The sequence below is a fragment of the Cupressus sempervirens genome, chromosome 5, assembly GCF_028749045.1.
Source record: "Cupressus sempervirens isolate cs-2001-9-10 chromosome 5, ASM2874904v1, whole genome shotgun sequence".
Taxonomy (NCBI): Eukaryota; Viridiplantae; Streptophyta; class Pinopsida; order Cupressales; family Cupressaceae; genus Cupressus; species Cupressus sempervirens.
Window position 1 is genome coordinate 701582042 of NC_143122.1, and position 21236 is coordinate 701603277.

The 21236-nt window shown below is 37.1% G+C and overlaps 1 protein-coding gene across 5 annotated transcripts in view; it reads left to right on the plus strand.

Annotated features, from left to right (window-relative positions):
• LOC149557927 (flap endonuclease 1-A-like) overlaps window positions 1-21236 on the plus strand; it is a 225364-nt gene that overhangs the window by 18500 nt on the left and 185628 nt on the right. For all 5 annotated transcript variants that reach the window (XM_089832384.1, XM_089832383.1, XM_089832382.1 and 2 more), the window contains exons 3-7: window positions 3214-3272; window positions 3449-3508; window positions 3683-3736; window positions 3971-4019; window positions 4125-4172. In XM_089832384.1, coding sequence (XP_089688510.1) covers window positions 3214-3272; window positions 3449-3508; window positions 3683-3736; window positions 3971-4019; window positions 4125-4172 — 270 coding nt within the window. The remainder of the gene's footprint in view (window positions 1-3213; window positions 3273-3448; window positions 3509-3682; window positions 3737-3970; window positions 4020-4124; window positions 4173-21236) is intronic.

Sequence of the window (21236 nt, forward strand, 5' to 3'; positions counted from 1 at the left end):
AACTCCATCAAACTTCTGTCATAGTTAACTCCATCAAACTTCGGACTTTCTTTTCTGAAGTGCGCCATAGATTTCCTTAAGCTGTTAAGCTTTTCCTTCAGATCCTCTAATGCTCTGAAAGCAATTGCTAGAAAGTAAAGTCCACCAACATAACTGAAGTGGGGGGCGTGAATCAGTTATGCAATGAAAACAACTTTCAATATCTTCTTTAATTCTAAAATTTGTAAACAATAAAGATGCACCAACCATAGAAAGATAACCATACACAATAACACTAGATATAAACCCTAGTGGAAATGATGCCCACAAGATGATGTACTAAGATAAAAGGTCCTTGTGAAAGGATGGACCCTTTTAGGAGTCAATGAAGTACATTTAGTGCATATGAGTCCCTGTTAGGAGATTCCAAGCCTATTAGGAGTTGTGCCAACCTTGTTAGGAGTTGTAAGAAAGAAATATGGACCCACTGTCCAAACAACTTCAATACTATCCTCACTGTATAATACAAGTGTACATCAACAACTGTCCAACAACGACTTCTCTTGCCAAATACAATTCCTTGTAAGCTCTTCGTGTCTCAATTGCACCAATCTCTTCACTAATCTAAAAGATGTTCGCATGTAAGCTCGCACAATACATATCATAGATATGACCTCATAGCACACTTTGCATCCAAGGAAAACATCTTTCCTTTATACCAACTTAAGATATTACATTACATGTTATATTACAATATTACATCTTTTTCACAATTACAAGTAGTTTGTCAGCTCACTATCTTCATAACTTCACACTCGCTCCTCATCTGAATATGCATGATTAACCAAAGCATCTTCAATGTCTCTTCAACTTTTGCTACAATTTGCTCAACTAGATTCCATCTTTGTTAGGAGATTTAATCCAAACATTAGTACTTGCTTTTCAGAAACGTTGTCTGAAAGCTACTTTCCCCAAATCCTTCATAACTCTGTTCAGTCTTCATATTTCCGTATGCGCTCTTATCTGTAGCATCTAGACATACTCTAGAACATAATACACGTGTGCATATGCTGATCTTCAATCCTTGAAGTGCCCAAAGCCAATCTCTGTTTGTTGCTCTGCCAATTTTCATACAATAACTAGTATGTTTACAAACTCTATCATGAATGGAACATATAACTATTGAATCATGTCTTCAACATTGCTAGGATACTCCCCCATAGGAATACCATCAACATTCATGCTAACATACCCCATTATGCCCCATTATGGTCGGAGTCGGAGAAAACTATCACAAGACAGGTGTTGCAAGCCACCATACGAGTATGAGTATTTGATCTTCTGCAAACTATCCCACAACTAAAAGTGGCCATTACTAACATAGTTGGTAACGACACAATTGGCTAGGAACATGTCAAACTGACGAAGAAGCCAATAGTCTTACCACTGAGCCGGTGCTGCTGACAATAGGCATTGGGAGGAACTTTGCTGTCATTGAGACGGAGATAATGGACAAAAGCTGACAAATACCATTGTTGATGGAGGCTCGGGAGTCAATGTAATGCTAGAGGAAACTTGGAAGTTGACCAATACACATTATTAGTTGCAATATCATGTATGCATGACCAATTGAAATAATCAACAACATGGTAAACACACTATGATAATGCTATAAATGTCTTGTTAAATGCACCGTGTAGATGCCTATATAGAAAGAATGGTGCTACACACAATCCATAGCAATCATATACAGTATCACTATCTAAAATAGATCTCAAAATAATAATGATAGAACACATGTGCGAGAAGGTGTTACATCAGCACTATAGCTATAAATGTAATCCATGGATTTTCCACACTGAAAACATTTGTCAAAATTTATATATTTCCACAGCCAATCAGATTGTGACATTGCTATCAAGAGTCTACACAGTTGAATCCTGATAGCAATATTACAATATTAATATATTAAAAAAACTGGTTTTATTGAGCTGAAATTTGCTTTTGTGCCCGATTGCTCAATGTATACTTGTGTAATTTTGATTAAAATAGCTTTATCTTAATTATTCTTTAAGAAGGTTGCATGGGGACGGGGGTACTTGGGTACATAGGTTACGAGTACGGGCACAGCTAGTTTTCAAAATAGGGGACTGGGATACTTGGGTACATCATTTTTTTAATATAATTTAATGTTTATAGAAAATCTGAAAGTATAAGTCATGATAATACTCTTTTAAAATAGGAACAGTGATAAAGTTTTCAAATATAATGTATTGTTTTCAGTTTCAGATTTTCAATATGTTTGAAATAATAATATATTCTAAATGTATAGATGCATAACAGAGAAGGCAGACTTTAAACACGAACAAGAAGATCATAAATCATCTAACAATGAAAAATTGCAAATGATAAACTTCTTACTTGAATAGTGATAATGTTTACAGTTAATTAGTATTGAATCAAAGTTTCAAATTGATTATGTATTGAATTAAGATTGATAAACAACAAGTTTATACACAAACAAAAAAGTGAAACAAAAAAAAAAATCTTGATCAAGGTCCTTAGCTATGATACTCTACATTGAGTATCCAGTACGTGGGTATGCATCCCAGGGGCGTGGGTACACGCACCATTGCAACCTAGGTTTTAAAAGTTGTTAAAACATATTCTATATCATGTTTCAAATTGTCAAGATCACATTGAGTCCAAGTGTGATAACTATACTTTTGAGACCACAAATGCTGATAGGACACTATAGATCCATTGTAACTCCTTTTATATTAGACCATATATTGCTTTGTATTGGAAAACAAGTTGTTTGCCTGTTGTTATTTCTTAACTGAAGCAATACAACTATTTATTCTATCTAAATATAATTTTTCCTTTGTTACATGGAACATGCTAAATGCTTTTAAGAATTGAAATATTGTTTCTATTGGTTACCTGCAGAAAACTATATATTTCTAAAAATACGTTATATCAAGTTTATTTGCATTAGCTTGTAAATGAAAGTAAATAGATGTGCAAAAAGTGGATTATTCCTGAATTATATATTAAATTTAGTTTGCAATGGACAGTTTCTTTGATTAATTCATGAGATGGTCACGATAGAATGTTGTTTTACGTTTTTTTTCTGTTTATTAATTTTTCTCATTTCTTGAAAGAGACCTATGTGCAATTGCAAAGACCAATTAATCGATGAAATTTCTTTCACATGTTGATTCATTATTGTAGATTGTTGTTGGGAGAAATGGACATGGATCCCTTACAAACCGATTTGGTGAAGTGACAAGGTCAGCATTCTACAATTTATTAATAATGCCTAAACTTTGAGGCGTTATTTGAATAAATTGCTCTCCAAGTTAAATGATCATCCATGTTCTTGATATGACTGATTCTCAGTATACACGTGTGCATGTGCTTGCTTTTAGGTTGGGACAGGTTTAGAAAATAATATAATTTCTTGCAGTCATTTGCAGGGTATGTTTTATCGGGGAGCGAGATTGTTAGTTGCTGGGGTGATGCCTGTGTGAGTTTCAACCCACTCTGAAAACCTTGGGAAACATACCTTATTAATGGAATTCCAAAAGTTTGATTGAAACTACTTCAGAATAGATCTCTTCTAAAATCTGTATTGTTATTTAGTTATTCATTTCTTAATCTGGTTGGTCGTGGGAACTTGAGACATAAAATCTGCATGCAGCTTTGTTTTCGATGGAAAGCCTCCGCATCTGAAAAAAGATCTTCTCACGAAAAGGCAGGTCTTCTCTTGTCTTATTATGTACACTGGGCATCCTCTACTGGATTCACATCTCTCATGTTGCTGGTTTCCTCTAATTATATCTGCTAAAATTTAATTCATTCTTTGCAAGCTTTTCTAGCCTCAAAGTATGTTTGAAGACAAGTGTACTTCACTTTATCATCTGATTGTCAAGGTACACAATTGGCTTGGGTATGCTGCCATATTAGTTGGTTGCTTGGTTTGTTATAGGATTTCAACACATGGAGAAGCGCCAAACGATACGGCACAAGCAATTAATGTGGGCTACTTCTTTGATTGACACTTTTCTATTATATAATTATTTATGGTGGTCAATTGCTTTCCTGTGAACGAAGGCATAGTAATAATCACATTTTTTTTGCAGCTAGGTGAAAAGGTGGATATTGGCAAATTTAGCAAAGAAACAGTTAAGGTAAATGTATTCTAATTTGATCATTAAAAAGAATAATTTAATAGCAGGATATGCGAGTCAGCATTACAATATAATACCATAGATGTTATACTAAACTTGGGTATTTACATATAAGGTGGGTAACTTGCTTTGTTGTTTGACAGTTTTCCTATTTAATAATTAATGATGGCAATCCACTGCTTCCCTGTTAATCAGAGTACAAATAATCTCACGCTTTTCCATCAGTTTATAAAAGGTGGATGTTGGCAAGCATAGGAAACAATTAATTAAGGTACATGCATTTGAATTAAATCATGCAAAGAATGAAACTTTATAGCTTTCTTTCAGTTTGATATTGTTTGCAAGTTACTATGATCATGTATCAGTCCCCTAGCACCCCCTTTGCTCCACACATTGTGCACTACAATGGTGGCAAAAATCTATCCTTATTGTTTTTCACAAGCTCCTATGCACTCTTAGCTACTCTTCTATCTTTGGAATCAACCTTGGGTTATTCACTTCATGACTTTGGCCTTGGTCACCAAGTCATTGCTGCGTTTTTCCCTGCCAACCTCCTTTCATCAGCATCCCAGGAATGCCAATGCATTTACTACTAGGCATTTCTGAGAGACTCCAAACTGTCAGTGCTATGTGGATGCGTAAGTCGGAAAGGAACAAGGCAGCAAAGTCATGGAACCATGAAATAGTAGTCTGTCTTATTGCAGTTGAATAACACAAATGCCTATCATAGGTCTCTTATTAGGTACAAAAGGAATAGCAGATACTCTCCAAGTACAATTTTCATACTGAGTGTGAACTTCAATAGTTAGCTAGGTGCTTTTACAATCATCTTAGATAAATATACAAAAGGTGAGGCTCGTTTTGGCCTCATCACTAAGAAAACTCTCAAGGCTGCCACAACTTAACAGGAGGCTCGACTAATTTAAAGTTGCAATCATCTTAGATGGAGATGCAATAGGAGAGGCTCCTCTTGTCCTCATTACTAAAATAGGTCTCAATGATGGCACGACTCAAGAAGAGGCTCTGCCAACATTAAAGGTACAAATAAATAAGCCTCTGCCTTAAATATTGGGTGGTCTTCTGATCTCTGTATCCCTAGAACTCTCACTAGAGTCAATAATGTAATTGAGCTCATTTGCAAGTCCAGAGTCCCATTGTCTTCACCTAGTTTTCCACACAATATTGAGAACAAGAATCCCATTTTCCTCCCAATACTATTTGCTTTAGCATTCTATCACCTATTTCCATGCTTTTCAAACATTTTTGTTGAAACCAACATCCCTCATGTCTATGGCAATGAGGCTTGAGAGGAAACAGTGAATGCAAATCCCTCCAACTCCAACAAATATTCTCTTTATGCTGTTTTGGTGTATTTAAATGCCTAGTTTGTTGGTATCCAAAAGACCTTGGAAACTTAAAATGTCTAGCCTGGTAATAAATGGCACCACTTTAACTTGCTTTTATATTATCTCTAAGCTAGAAAGGATAAATGAGACGCCCATTATTTCGTGTTTCTTGGTGCCAGTAGTATGCTGATTGAGAGTTTAAAAGAATTAAAAGGGCACCTTTAGTGAACTTAGCAGTGAAAGATCCCCAATCCCGGTGACCTTGGAAATTGATGTTTGTTTCAAAATTCGAGACTTTGACTAGAATTTTGAACCTTTGAATAGACTTTATAGAATTTTGATTTCTTTTTGGTTTTTTCTCGTTTTCAAGTTTTTAGGTGTTTTTGAAGATATATGCAAGTAAATGACAAATAACAAATAACTTTGAACTAAGTATGATGAGCAACATTCATATATTGAAAACACTTAACAATTTGGAAAGGATTCAAATCGTACTAGGCATAATATTCAGTTTTTTGCAGTAAAAGAAATAAATATATCAAATGGATTTGCTGTTGTCTACAATGAACCTGAGGCCAGCTGTAGATGGGTTTTACAATCACAAAAGATGGAGAGCTTGCTCTCACAAACCCCTATATGATCTCCGAATTGCAAAATGTGGCACTAACAAGGAAAGATGCCCACAATACAAGCCTGAGCTGCCTCTGGAAGAAATACCCAAGCTGGAATAGGCTGGCCACCTAGCCGAATGTGATGTTTCCTTCTGATAAATGGTGCTATGAAGAATGTCGATCCTTGCCACAGAGAATAGTACCTTCCAACTCCAATACTGGATCGCCAAATCCTTGTTGAGGTTTGCGTCCCAACACTCCAGACATAGGGTTTTCATCCCAAGCCTCTGAATCACTCCACTAGAGCAATTTCCAATTTCACAAGTTTCAAATGTCAAAAGATAATCAACAATTAGGTCTTCATCTCCTATAACTCCTCCCAAGTGCAAATCGAACCCTAAATGAGAATTACACTTTGCACTTTATAATAAAATAACATTTTTCCAATTAAAGGTGTCTAGGCTATAGGAAAAGCATTACTTTATTAAAAAACTCAAACGCTAAAAAGTCTCCAGATAGTGAAATAGTTTATAATAATTCAAGACCTTTCCAACAAGCTATGACACAAGGGCACATTTGACCAAACGAAGCCATATTCCCCTTATTACTCCGAAATGGTTATATAAATAGCCTTATTATAAATTATTTAAATGCGAATTTAGGAAATATTTAAATATATTAAAATATTCCCCATTTTGCCTCTAAAAGCCCAAACCAACCAAATAAATGTGAAATTGACCTTGTCACCTATTTGTGACTAATATCGGATGAGATGGGTCAACTGGTAGTCCCTTCCCTATAATCTAGGAATGCTCCTAGAAACTAGGCAACACACCCTGTCATCTTGAAACTGAAACCATGGAATGGTCTTGTGGAACCTTACATTTGGAAACTGCCACATCCCCCTAAAATGTAGGGATACCCCCTAAAATCAAGGAACTGCACCCAACTGGCTCCCAACTACCTGTAAAGTCAAGCTCGGTCACTGAATATCCTGTATGAGTTTCTATCCACAACTGCTAGCCTAGGAGACCCCCATGATAGGCTAACTCACATAACTCTGCTAGTCAGACTAAAGAGGGGACATGGCTGTCCTCCCTTCTCGGAGATGCTTGCCCACAAGCAATTGCAATGCTGGGTGCTGCAAAATGGATTCACCCTCCGAAGTGGTATCCTCAATGGGTAGACCTCTTTAGCGTACCAAATACTCCCAAATCACCCTACTTCTTAGTTGTTGTTCCCTCACCTCAAGAATCTGCTCAGGAACCAAACTCAACTTACCTTCCTCATGCAAAGGAGGTAAATCGGCTGATGCCATAATATGCTGCCATATTGCCTTTTTCAGGCATGATACGTGGAACACATTATGAATAATACTATTAGGTGGTAACTCAACTTTATAAGCAACCTCTCCAACTCGCCTGAGAACTCTGTAAAGTTTGTAAAAACAAGGTTTGAGCTTCTCAGCTCCCCCCACTTTAAGGGTGCTCTGCCGGTAGGGTTGTAAGCGTAGGAAATCCATGTCATTCGCCTCAAATACTCTCTCAGTCCTATGCCGATCAGAGTACATCTATTGCTGATTCTGTGCAAGTTGTAAGTTCTCTCTGAGAGAACTCATGATATCTTGGTTCTCCTGTAACCAATCCTGTGCCAAAGGAACTTTGCTATCACTCAAAGGAAAATCAACAAAAGATAATGCATTGTAGCCATAGAGAGCTTTGAAAGGAGACATATCAATGGACATGTGGTGCGTAATATTATAATAATACTTGCCTAGATACAACCAATGCACCCATGCCTTTTGCTGCCCTGACACGTAGTTATGCTGATGCCCCTCAATCCACTTATTAACTATCTCTGTCGGCTCATCCGTCTAAGGATGGTAGTTGGTACTAGGTGTCAACTTTGTGCCCGCGAGCCTGAAAAGTTCTTGTCAAAAAGAACTCAAGTCCCTATCGCTCACTATGGTCTTAGGGAGACCATGGAGTCTGAACACCTTCCTGAAGAATAGCTCAACTACCTGGGATGTTGTGAAATCAACTGCAATCGGAAAGAAGTGGGCATATTTAGTCAACCTATCCACCACAACGTAAATACAATCCTTACCTTGCACTCGAGGAAGACCTGTAATGAAGTCCATAGAGAGTTCTGTCCACTTCTGTTTCGATATAGGAAAGGGCTGCAACAAACCAGCCGGGAAAGTATGTTCTGTCTTGTTCTGCTGGCAAGTCGTGCATTCACGAACATGGTGTAAGACATCATCCTTGAGACCCTTCCAAGCGAATCTCTCCCATACTGCTCTATATGTCTTACTATAAGCGGGGTGCCTTGTTGTAGGAGTATCATTGAGGGCATGCAAAATTTGTCCCTTTAACTGTGATTCAGGAACAAGGTAGAGTTTGTTTTTGTAGTAGATGCAATCATCAATCACCCTGTATTTATTATCCTGTACCAATCCATCCACGATCTCACAAGCATGTTGATTTTTGGAATACTCAACTAAAAGTTGAGCTTTACAATTTGCTGAAATCTCACTCAAAGAACATAGGGCAGCAAGTGATGGTTTCCTAGAAAGTGCATCAGCACCAGTATTCTTCTTCCCCTTAATAAATTTGATGTCAAAATCATAGGCATGAATCTTGCTTACTCACTTTTGTTGATGATCATTGAGCTCTTTTTGATCAAGGAAATATTTTAGACTATTATGGTCAGTTCTTACCACGAATATGTTGCCAACAAGATTCTATCTGAACTTGACTAATGCATGCATAATAGCCAATATTTCCTTTTCATAAGTAGAATACAACCTCTCATTATCATGCAACTTTCTGCTTTTCTAGGCAATGAGATGTCTATTTTGCATCAAAACAATCCCTATGCCCTCACCTGAAGCATCACACCCAAGTACAAAAGGCTGCGAGAAATTAGGGAATGCTAAAATCGGACATGTGCTCATAACCTCCTTGAGTCTGTCAAAGACTCCTTGTGCCTGTTCTGTCCACCTTAAGGCTCCCTTCTTTGTGAGATCTGTCAAGGGTGCTGGTAACTGAGAGAATCCCCTCACGAACCTCCGATAATATGCACATAAACCAAGGAATCCATGTAACTCAGTAATGTTCCTGGGATAGGGCTAATCCCGAATTGCTTGGATTTTCTCCTCATGCACCTTCACTCCATCAGTACTGATTACATGGCCCAAATATAAAATCTCACGTAGTCCAAACTCACATTTGGACAGTTTAGCATATAGAGACAGACTCTCTAGGATGCTAAGTACCTCCTCCAGGTGTTTGAGAGGATCCTTCCAAGTACAACTATAAATCAAGATATCATCGAAAAATACTATAATCGATTTCCTCAATTGCTTGTTGAAGATATGGTTCATACGGGACTAGAAATAGCTTGAACAAAGATCAATCTTAGAGAAGTAGATAGCTCCTTGAAGCTCATCCAACAACTCATCAATGCGTGGAATGGGATATCTATTTTTGATCGTCTTCTTGTTTAAGGTCCTATAATCTATGCACATTCGTAGAGTCCCATCCTTCTTCTTAAGCAATATCATAGAAGAAGCAAAAGAACTAGAGCTAGTGCGAATGAATCCCATGTCTAACAACTCAGGAATGGTCTTCTCAATCTCATCCTTGTATGCTCTAGGATGACGATTTGGAGTGGTGATTACTGGCTTAGCTCCATCCTCCATCTCTATCCCATGCTCAAATCCTCTATTAGGAGGTACACCCTAGGGGTTTATCACCAAACATTTGACCATGCTGATCCATCTTTGACTGTATATCAACATGAAATGCCCTACCATCCTGAGGTGTAGGTTTCTTGGGCTTTACATAACAATGTATAGCCCAAATCACATCATTATGTCTAATGATAGCTTCATCCTGTGAGAGGACACCTCCCTAGGTCCACCATCTAATGCTGCCCTCAAGATAGTCTTCTTCCCTCTAGAAAGGAACTCTAACTTCATACGACGGTGGTCAATAATGTATCGTCCAATACCCTGTAACCACTGCATGCCCAAAACCACATCATAACTCTCCAGTGGGAGTACATAGAAATCATCTATCAAGGTATAATCCCCCATCTGCAACCTTCACTCCAAAACCAACAAAACACCTCATATTGCAAGCCACGCCTATCCACTAATTTCTGATCAATAGAATTGTGTGTGACACCTGTGTCTACCAAGATCATAACCCGCTGGCCCTGAAGCGTTCCTTTCAAATGAAAGGCGTGAACTCTGGGATAATTGGATAGAGTAGCCATAGTCACTTTAACTGATGCCAAGGGCTCAAAAGTGTTCAACTCCAACTGTGGGTGCTCCTGCTCAATCTCCTTTGGACTCTCCTCATTATCAGTGTCAGGAATCTCCTCATCTCCCATCTTGGATGTCACCTCAATCAAATAAACTTTGCCTTTACCAAGGCAACGATGTCCAGGCTCCCATGGCTCTTTATAGGAGAAGCATAACTTTCTCTTTCTCAAATCATTCCTCGTCTCCTAGTCCATCTTGGGAGGTCTAGCTAACGGTCCACCTCTATTGTGTGAGGTATTGGTATTCTGTGGAGGCCGTGAGTCCTTGAATGGCTTCTTATTTGTCTGATATGAAGTAGGGGTGGTGTCTAGTCTCAATGTCACATAAATGGCATCCTTGAGAGTGGCTGGCTTGAAAGCACATGCCAATCCGTTAAGCTTATCTTGTAGTCTCTCAATAAATAACATCACGCTTTGCCTCTGAGGCATATCAAGCACCATAATTGCAATACGCTGAAACTCATTAAAATACACCTCTGCATGTCCAATCTATCGAAGATGCCCCAACTCCCTATAGTAGAGTTCTGTGTCCTTACGGTCAAACCGGGTAATGAGACGCTTAGTGAACTTTGCATAGGAGTGAACCATGGCGTGATCCTGGGTGACCAATCCATGGTGCCACCAGTCATAGGCAATCCTGTCTAAATGCAAGATTGCAAACTGAATAGCATCATGCTCAGGCATGGGCCTCAAAGATAGATAGACATCCAACTTGTGCACCCAAGCTTGTGCACTTGTACCACTAGTACCTGTGAACCCCAAAATTTCAGCCTCCATTTATGATATTGGAGACTTGAAAGAAGTATGGTCATGGATGTCAAAGATTTTCAGAACAATGTATGTTGGAGATTATCATTGATGCGAAATGGTATCATTCTTATATGGGCTAGGATAGTATTAATCAAAAGAAAAACGATTGAAATATACTTGAGTGAGTATTCACTTTGATTCTATACTTTAGTAGGAAGCAGCAACATAGTCAAGACATTTTCATATTTCTGTTCTATCCTATGTAGAAGAATATTAAAATATAGAATCAGAGATTATTTCAAGAGGTTGTTCAAAGCAGATAAACATGATGGCCAACATATATCAATTTAGCTCCAATATATATCTACCTATTGAGAGAATGCATCAGCACTGGCATGATGTATGAGGCAACAATAAATCTAAAAGACAGTACAGAACAGATGTATAAGAAGGATGCATAACACAGCAGATCTGCAGACTACCATTTCTAATCTATAAGTTGTCATTAGGGGTATCTGGTTATTGATGATTTTATTGAGTTTCTACCAATGAGTTTACCCATCTATCCACATGTTTGTTCAAAAGTTGGACCTGTTAGAGAAGGTACTAGACGTGAGGTTGCATTCTCAGAATATAAAGTTGAATACACATCAGATTTCTTCCCCATGATTTCTTTCCAAAAGTTTGGAAGCTTTATCAGAAGTTCTTGGGAAAGTTGGCTTTTCAACATTGAGTTGTGATCACAGAAGATTGTGTTTATACAGCGCATTATTCTTACCTTTAAGGAATATTAATTATGCAAACCATGAGGGGAAAATGTTTCTAGTGGTGAGTGCAATTATCAAAGATTCTCTAAAGCTAAAGAATAAAGATGCAGATATGGTACTCGGTTTACATGATGCTGCTGAGGAATTCACTGGGCTCATTGATTTACTAGTCTCAGATAAACATGCTGGAAACTTCACTCCCAGCATAAATGAGGTGGATGATTTAAGTGACTCATTAATCTTAGCGAAATACATATAGACGGGGCTTCTCTTGATGAAGATTAAGGAATTATGGAGGGCAGCTGTGTTTCTTTCAAACCCTCATAAAATATCTAGTAACAGAGTACCTGGTAGCAAAGAAGTGACAGAAAAAAGGGCTTCACTGTATATATTCATTGAGAAGTCTGTTTTACAAATAGGGCTAGAAAATGTATGGGATATAAAGCATTTGCTTAATGGAAATGACATCATCAAGAGCCAAATAAATCTGTACAGGAGCAGAGCCGCTGGAGTATTGTTTATCATTAATCTTTTGTTTATCAATATCTAACGATAATCCGTGTTTGGTTGCAGGTTCAAGATTCCAGCAGAAAAGAGGATGGATATCTGGTTGAAGATGATGGAGTAATAAAGAGGATACATCGGTCTGCAGGGCAGCTGTTAGGGCGTGTGTGAGTGCGAACTTTGAGGCCTGAGCGAGTGACAAAATGCGTAAGAAATCCAGTCAATCATGCAGTGAAATGCCCAGATTAACATGACTACAGCCAGTGCTATTAATGGAAGCATCCAGCGCAAGGAAATATACATTGTGGACAAAGCACGGGAAATATAATTTATTCAAACACCAATGAGGTTTCCTAGTCTAAATCGGGAAAATAAATCATTAAATTATAAAATCGCTAAACTTTTGTGTTTGTTAATGATGATTTATTTGTTTTGAAGGGACACGTCCGATAACCCCTTCAAATCTATAAATATAGATGCAAAAAACAAATTCGAGGGAGTCTTGAGGGACAATTTCATATTCATATAAAAATTTATACTCATCTTATGCACTTATGATATATTATATTTTTTCATTTGCAAAGAAATGGTTTTTTTGAACTAAGCCTGTGGATATTGGATTATCGAATGAATTCTTGTGCGATTATGGAGTTGAACTATACTAGATGGATCATCCGTAAGGAATGTCTCCAATATAATTTTATTTCCGGATCAGTAAGAAATATCTATTTAATTTATTTGCATTAGAGTTTTAAAGTATTATTAAGTTATGTCCTTTATAAATGTTTATTTTATTAATTTCTATAAATATTTTAATAGTTGGATAAGTGGACTGGGTCATTATTGCATTTTAAATTTGATAAACATAGATATTGTGAAATATTGAATTGTTTCCCTATTTATGTCTAGTTTGTCTCCACAGGAGTTAAAATGCATTCTAGACTAGTTTAAAATTGCATATATATAATTGATCCGTCGCGTCTGAATTGTTAAAATTGTTTATAGTTTAAATATATTAGACTTTTTAAAGTTGTACGTGTCAACTTATAATATTGACTCTGATTGCCCATTTAATTAAGCACGGGTCTTTTATTCTTGATTCATAATCCATATGCTGGCAATTGTTTCATTTCTTTCCAGTGAGGAAATAATATATTCATTTGTTGTAATCATTTATAATAATCACTTTTATTAAAAAAATCTCATATATTCTTTTATTATTCTTATTTTGTAATTACAAATTCAAAGTTTTCTATAATTCTTGCCATTAGGAAAACTTTCATTGTTTTTGTGTTTTAACCGATCTGCTTTAAGCATCTTGTATAGAAGGTTGTTGTCCAGGATCAGGCACACTTGCCTTGGTTTTGCAGAGCCGAAAGCGTAGGGGATTTGGATCACATCGATCAATCCCGTCAATTTGGCCTTAATCGGTTGGATATTCTAGCATCGAGCAGGCAAGGCTCGTAGGATTCCAATTTGCGGTTTTGGGAACCAACAGTACCATCATATGTAGCCATTGTGATCTTCCCAGTAGCTCTACTGAGGTCATTGTTCTGCTGTAGCCTATGACCCTTGTCTCCTTTGAACTTGGCAGCTTCTCTCCATTGTGCACAATACTGGGGAAGAGGAAAAGCATCCCTAATCTCCAGAGGTAGGGCTCTTCACTCATCCATGGCTGCCATAATTGAATCCTGGAATCCCACCTTGGTTGGCTCTACCTGTGCTAGCTGCTCACTCGAAACAAATTGTGGAACTAGGGGTCTATTGTTGACTGATGTATGAGGGCGTGCTTGTTTTTTGGAATGAAGGGAGCTCTCGACTGATGTGTGGGATCTATGACTATGCTGACTTCCTGTGACTGAAATTGATCTGCTCCGCCCTATCTCTCATGCCTGTCTCCCTGTTAATCCAACTCCGTTAGTTCCAAGGTACCCTATAACCTTTCCAAGGTCTGAACTAGCCTGGGCTATGTAGTGATGAGAGTTTGCATCATTTCCCTCTCTTCCTCCTCTGTTTGGTTCTGTTTGGGACCTCTTTGTTCATCTGCCATAATAGTTTCTTATTCAATTCCAAACCCTTGTTCGAATTGAGCTCTCCTGTGTATGTAAAATTTGTTTATCTCAGCTCTACCTGGATGCATAGAAGTGTCAATAAAATTCACAGGCTGGCAAGATCAAAGCTCTAATACCACTGAAAGATCCCCAATCCCAGTGACCTTAGAAATTGATGTTTGTTTCAAAATTCAAGACTTTGACCAAAATTTTGTACCTCTGAATAGACTTAATAGAATTCTGATTTCTTTCTAGTTTTTTCTCGTTTTCAAGCTTTTAGGTGTTTTTGAAGATATATGCAAGTAAATGACAAATAACAAATAACTTCGAATTAAGAATGATGAGCAACATTCATATATTGAAAACACTTAACAATCTGGAAAGGATTCAAATCGTACTAGGCATAATGTTCAGATTTTTGCAGTCAAAGAAATAAATATATCAAATTGATTTGCTGCTGTCTACAATGAACCTGATGCCAGTTGTAGAAGGGTTTTACAATCATAAAAGATGGAGAGCTTGTTGTCACAAACCCCTACATGATCTCCAAATTGCAAAACGTGGCTGCTAATAAGGAAAGGTGCCCACAATACAAGCCCGAGTTGCCTCTGGAAGAATCGTCCAAGCTGGAATAGGCTGGCCACCTAGTTGAATGTGATGTTGCCTTCTGATAAATGATGCTATGAAGAATGTTGATCCTTGCCACAGAGAATAGTACCTTCCAACTCCAATACTGAATCACCAAATCCTTGTTGAGGTTTGTGTCCCAACACTCCAAACTTAGGGTTTTTGTCCCAACACCCCAGACATAGGGTTTTCGTCCCAAGCCTCTAAATCACTCCATTAGAGCAATGTTGAATTTCATAAGTTTCAAATGTCAAAAGATAATGAACAATTAGGTCTTCATCTCCTTATAACTCCTCCCAAGTGCAAATTGAACCCTAAATGAGAAATACACTTTCCACTTTATAATAAAATAACATTTTCCTAATTAAAGGCGTCCATGCTATAGGAAAAACATTACTTTATTAAAATGTCATAGCTCAAAGCGCCAAAAAGTCTTTGGATAGTGAAAATAGTTTATAATAATTCAAGACCTTTCCAACGAGCTATAACAGAAGGGCACATCTGACCAAACGAATCCATATTCCCCTTATTACCTCAAAATGGCTATATAAATAGCCTTATTATAATTTATTTTTATGCTAACTTAGGAAATATTTAAATATATTAAATATTCCCCATTTTGCCTCTGAAAGCCCAAACCAACCAAATAAACATAAAATTGACCTTGTCACCTGTCTGTTACTAATACTGGACGAGATGGGTGAATTGGCAGTCCCTTCTCTATAATCTAGGAATGCTCCTAAAAACTAGGGAACACACCTTGTCATCCTGAAACTGAAACCATGGAATGGTCCTGTGTAACCTCACATCTGGAAACTGCCACATCCTCCTAAAATGTAGGAATACCCCATAAAATCAAGGAACTGCACCCAATTGGCTCCCAACTGCTTATAAAGTCAAGCCCGGTCATTGAATATCCTATATGAGTCTCTATCCACAACTGCTAGCCTACGAGACCCCCATGATAGGCTAACTCACATAACTCTACTAGTCAGACTAAAGAGGGGACATGACAAGCAGTGGCAATGATATGTCCAAGTTGTGCCAAGAAGGAAATATCAGTCATTTAGGTGGCAACACCAGCCAAGTTAAAGATTTGTATGACAGTTAGGTGGAAGAATCAGAGAAAAGTAAAACAAGTGCCTAATCATTTGTTTAGTGACATAAGCAGCTCTAAGGTGTGCCTATGACCGTCATGACTAGTTTTAAGTGCAAAAGGTGATGATTATAATCTTGAGTGATGAAAGTAAACTATACCAGTGACTAAGTGAAAATATGCATTTGAGTGGCAGCATTAATTAAATGAGGCACTTTTCAGAGAGTTTAGTTATATAAGTGCCACGTTTTTTGAAAATTGAAAAAAAAAACCCATACAAAAGAATGCTTAGAAGACAAAGAATGGTGTTTAAGAGGGACAAATGACATAAAGACATGCTTAAATCGACATAGGAACACTCAAGTAACAAATGCAATTAAATTAGTGTCTGGATGTGATTTTCAAGTGGCACAATTACCTTACAGGTGTGCTTCAGCAATGACAAGGTCTATCAACTGGTTCAAATGAATGAAATTAGAGTCAGGTGTTAAAACACGTAAGTTTGATGAAGAGTGATGATAAAATGGTACCTGGAGGTTTGCTGATCAGTTTTGGCAATAAAAGGATATTAACAAGGGCACTTCAGCAGGTAAACAATTTAAGTGACAAATTCCCATGGAAAGGGGTGCCTTACTGTGCTGAAAAAAATCAGTAAGTATCTAAAAAAAACTACTTTGAGTGTGTTGACAGCAGTTCAATAGACATGACAGTTGTGAAACATTGGAAGTGTGTTTTTACTATGTCAAAAGGGTTTTAGCCGAGATATCGGATCCCTTTGAAAAGCTTCAGATCCTGGTTCTTATGCAATTTAGATCCGGATCCCTTTTGGATCCGACAAGATTTCGGAATGGAATCTGGATTCTCTGTGATCCCTCATTAAGGAATCCATAAGGAATTCAGATTCCATTGGAATCTTGCCAGGATCAAGGTGGAATTTGGGAGGATCCTCAGGAATTCGTACATCTGGATAAGGAAAAAGGGGCACACTTTGACTTTTTTTCTATATTTAAAAAAAATTTAAGTGAAACTCAACCCCAAAATGACCCATCTAAATCCTAATTCAACTGATAAAGGTTCCCTAAGGTCATTTATTCATCTCTCAAGCATTCTTCACCATTTTGGTCTTGTTCTACAGCTGTAGCATTTTCTTCAAAAGTGAATGGTTTGGAGGCTAAGACCCGCATTAGAGACTTAGGAATTGTTGGGGAAGGCAAACTTAGTGGGCAAAGGTAAGTGAATATTTATTTTGTTCAAGTTTTTAATGATTTCTTTCAGTATTTCAAAAAAGTTTTGAACTTTTTGAAAAGTTTTTAAAGAAGTTTTAAATACTTTTTTATACATTATATGCATATTAAGGGGTTACAATGCCGATTTTTTTTTCAAATTTTTTTTTTTGCGATAATTTGTTGCGTTTTTTTCCATTTAGGTTTATTACCGAGGGATAGAATGGCTGGAAATGGAAGTGGAATCTCTAGTTCAGCTGTCAAGGCAAATCCTTTTAAAGTTGATGAAGGTTCGCCACTTTGGTGTTACACAAAAATGATTAGGGTAGTTCCTTGTGGGTCTTTTGTTTGGTGGTGTAACATTGCAACATAGAGTATACTATGAAGTGAAATCCCACTTCATTCCTAGTGCTGGAAAAGGAATGAAACCTTGTAAGGGGGCAGATGGGAGTGGGCTGCCATCTCATTTAATCTTGCAATATGCTAGAGAACAAGAAGAATTTGATAAGAGAACTAACAGAGGAAAGACAATGACTTCTTTCATCCCATGCCTAGACAGGCTTGAGGAGACCTCCTAGTGGCTTGGTAACATCTGCTAGCCCATTGTAACATGCTTATTTTTCCCACTTCTAACTAAACAATCAATTATAAACAAAATAAACAATACCTTACGTATTCACATGGAAACAGTTAAAATAACTACTCTACGCAGTCAAATGAAAGGGATCAACGACTATGACAAAATATCCAAATCCTAGTCTAGGGAAAGAGAGTAACTGATTTAACAATATTAACCATCATATTTTCAACTTAAAATGCAATACATAAAAGTAAAGCACCCAATAAAAAGAAGATAGCTGTAATGTTGGTCATATCTTTGTCTTGTGCAAGTCTTGGCATCTGGAGGAGAGGAGAAGCATTGTCAAGGACTTAACCTCCCAACTATAGACCCTCAAGTATCCCTAAACAATCTCAATTGAGAAAGGCCCTCCCTAGCTGGGATTAGGCATGGGACACCCTTGTCCTATCATTAACCATTGTGGTGTAGAGTGTCGGCTAGTTAGCCAGCTAGGCTATGGAGTCCTTCCCATCAATCCATCTATCCAACTGCTAGCAACCTTGACCTCTAGTGAGCACAACAACAAACATGCCACCAAACCTACCTTGGCCAGGGATTTAAATAGACACTATGTGCTCGATCACCCACTACTTGACTTGAGAACAAGTTTAATATCCCTTGATCACCATGAGCTGACTTGGTTTACAATAGTTTTTTGAGTTCATTAATTGTTTATTTTATTTCTGATTACTTCCTCTTCTCTTGCAGTTATAACTCATTGTTCATTTACTATCAGCCCACACTCTTCATATCACCCTTGCTGGTCATCCTTGATGAATCTGAGTATGGCTGTTCTATATCCTTGAACAATCATTGTTTATAATAGTCAATTACTTTCTACCCAATCTGGGCTTATGAAAGATATTTACATAATGGTTTCATGTTATTTATAATCAGTTCCTTAACTCCCTGAGAGAGTGCTTCCTCTTATCTCAGAGGCATATTGAAGATGCCCCTGTATAAGTATTGCATGGGGTTAGAGATCCTTTGAATTCTGATTTAAATTCCAAAAAAACAATCATAACCGTATGCAATAGTTAACTTGATCCTTATGCATGCTTTATGCAAATAAACTTATGCAAACAAGGCATTAAATTTAGAGCTAGTTTGATTGGCTCTATCTAATATATCAATGTTTAATTCAGAATTCCAAATTAAAACTTTTAGAGCCTTTTAATATAACAAAATGGCAAGAAAACTTAGAAAGAATGCACAACCTGATAGGGGTATTATCACCCTCAAGTGCTAATGAAAATTGGATTGCATGGTATGGCTCCTTGCCTGTAGATTCTAGCAACATTAGTACAAATGAATATCGGTCGAGGAGCAAGTTGAGTATGTAAGAAATCACAGGTGCAAACCCATGGCACTGTAGGTGCACTCTCAAAAATATAAAGGCCAAATAGATATGATTGCTAATGTCAATGAGAAACATGACACTAAATGTGCAGTTTGCAGCAAAGCTTATGTAGTATGAATATTCTATTGCATTTATGGTGCACGACACTGCATGCACAATTTTACACTAGAGTAATATGAAATGCTATTGCAAATATGTAACACAGAGCTATGAATGAAGTTTGCACAAGGTAAAAGAAATCGTCAAAAAGCTGGCATATGCGAACACCCCCACTGATATATAATGAATCGCATAAAAGAGAGATCGACTTCTTGCTCTCACAAGCATGCTGGGTTACGAGCAAGATAAGAAAGGTGGCAACGTTATGAGTTACATTTAAGATCCTCTAGAAAGTCCAATAGCACATGTGGTTGTTTCAAGAAAATATCAAATAGGCCGTTGGAAAAATAAAGAGGGATGACATGAAATATTATTAAAACATAGCCAAAGGTTGGAAATAATAACTTTACTATGAAGGTGTCCATATAAGGATAACACCCTATATCTATTTATACTTGTAAATGCATGTACATAGGTATATATACGTGATATTTTAAGTATACATATCTTAGGTATGTCTTATTTTATGCATGCTAAAATTTCCAATTTTATTTTAATTGATTTAAATAACATAATGACAATTCATTTCAGCTTCATAAGAAGGACAGTTATAACAACGATTGTATCATTTACACATGAAGTACAGTTTCATTTCAATTTACAAATTCAAGTAATAGGAATAACATATTTAATTGATTCTTAGTCCAATGAAAGAGAAACTAAACTAACTATAATAACCATCTAACAATGCATAAATATAAAAGTAAAATACCTAAAATGTAGTTATCTTGAATGTAGATCTTATCCTTTAGTTGTGAAAGCCTTGGAATCCGGAAGAAAGGAGAAGCATTGCCAAGGGCTTAACCTCCCAACTGCGGACCCTTAAGTATCCCCACACAATCTCTACTAAGAAAGGTTTGTAATGTCCCTTTTTTAGCATTCATAGCATGATGTTGTCATTAGCCTATTTCCCCACGGTCCCGTAGGCTAACCAGGACATTAAAGGGACTTAGAGGCCATTTGGCCTAGATAGTTTCAGTTGCAGGTCTTTCTGAGGGGTTTGAGGCAACTTTGGGCAAACTTACTATTTATAGTAAGTCATCTTGGACATGGTCGGACATCCAATGGCAGCGGTATGTCGATGGTAATTGTTTAAAATCAACAAGAAAACTTGTTTATCATTGATAAGATTTGTTATGTATTGATAAAGCTATTTTATAAAGTTAAATTTAAATATTTAACTTTATTAATGCATAGACTATAGTTTGTGGAAAATATTTAAATTAAAAGAGTCCCCTTTATTTTATAACACATTGGAGACATAAGTTACATAAAGGGATTTATGTTTTATCCCACATTGAGAAAACGAAGGATTGAGCTCTTGTGAGAACACTATAAAAGAAATGGAAGAGCTTCTTTTTAGTATGCTTGGATGAAGATTAATGTTATGTTGCTGGATATCTGATTATCGGGCTTGGAGGACGGAATCCCTCTTTGCTAGCATTCTTTTTGCTGTTGAAAGACACATTCAGGAGGATTAACGGTGTTTCCAAACACACTGGGTTTCATTTAGTGTTTTGCTACAGTACGGATGAATAGTGTTTTGCTACAGTGCGCGTGAATAGTGTTTTGCTACAGTGCGGATGAATAGTGTTTTGCTACAGTGCGCGTGAATAGTGGTT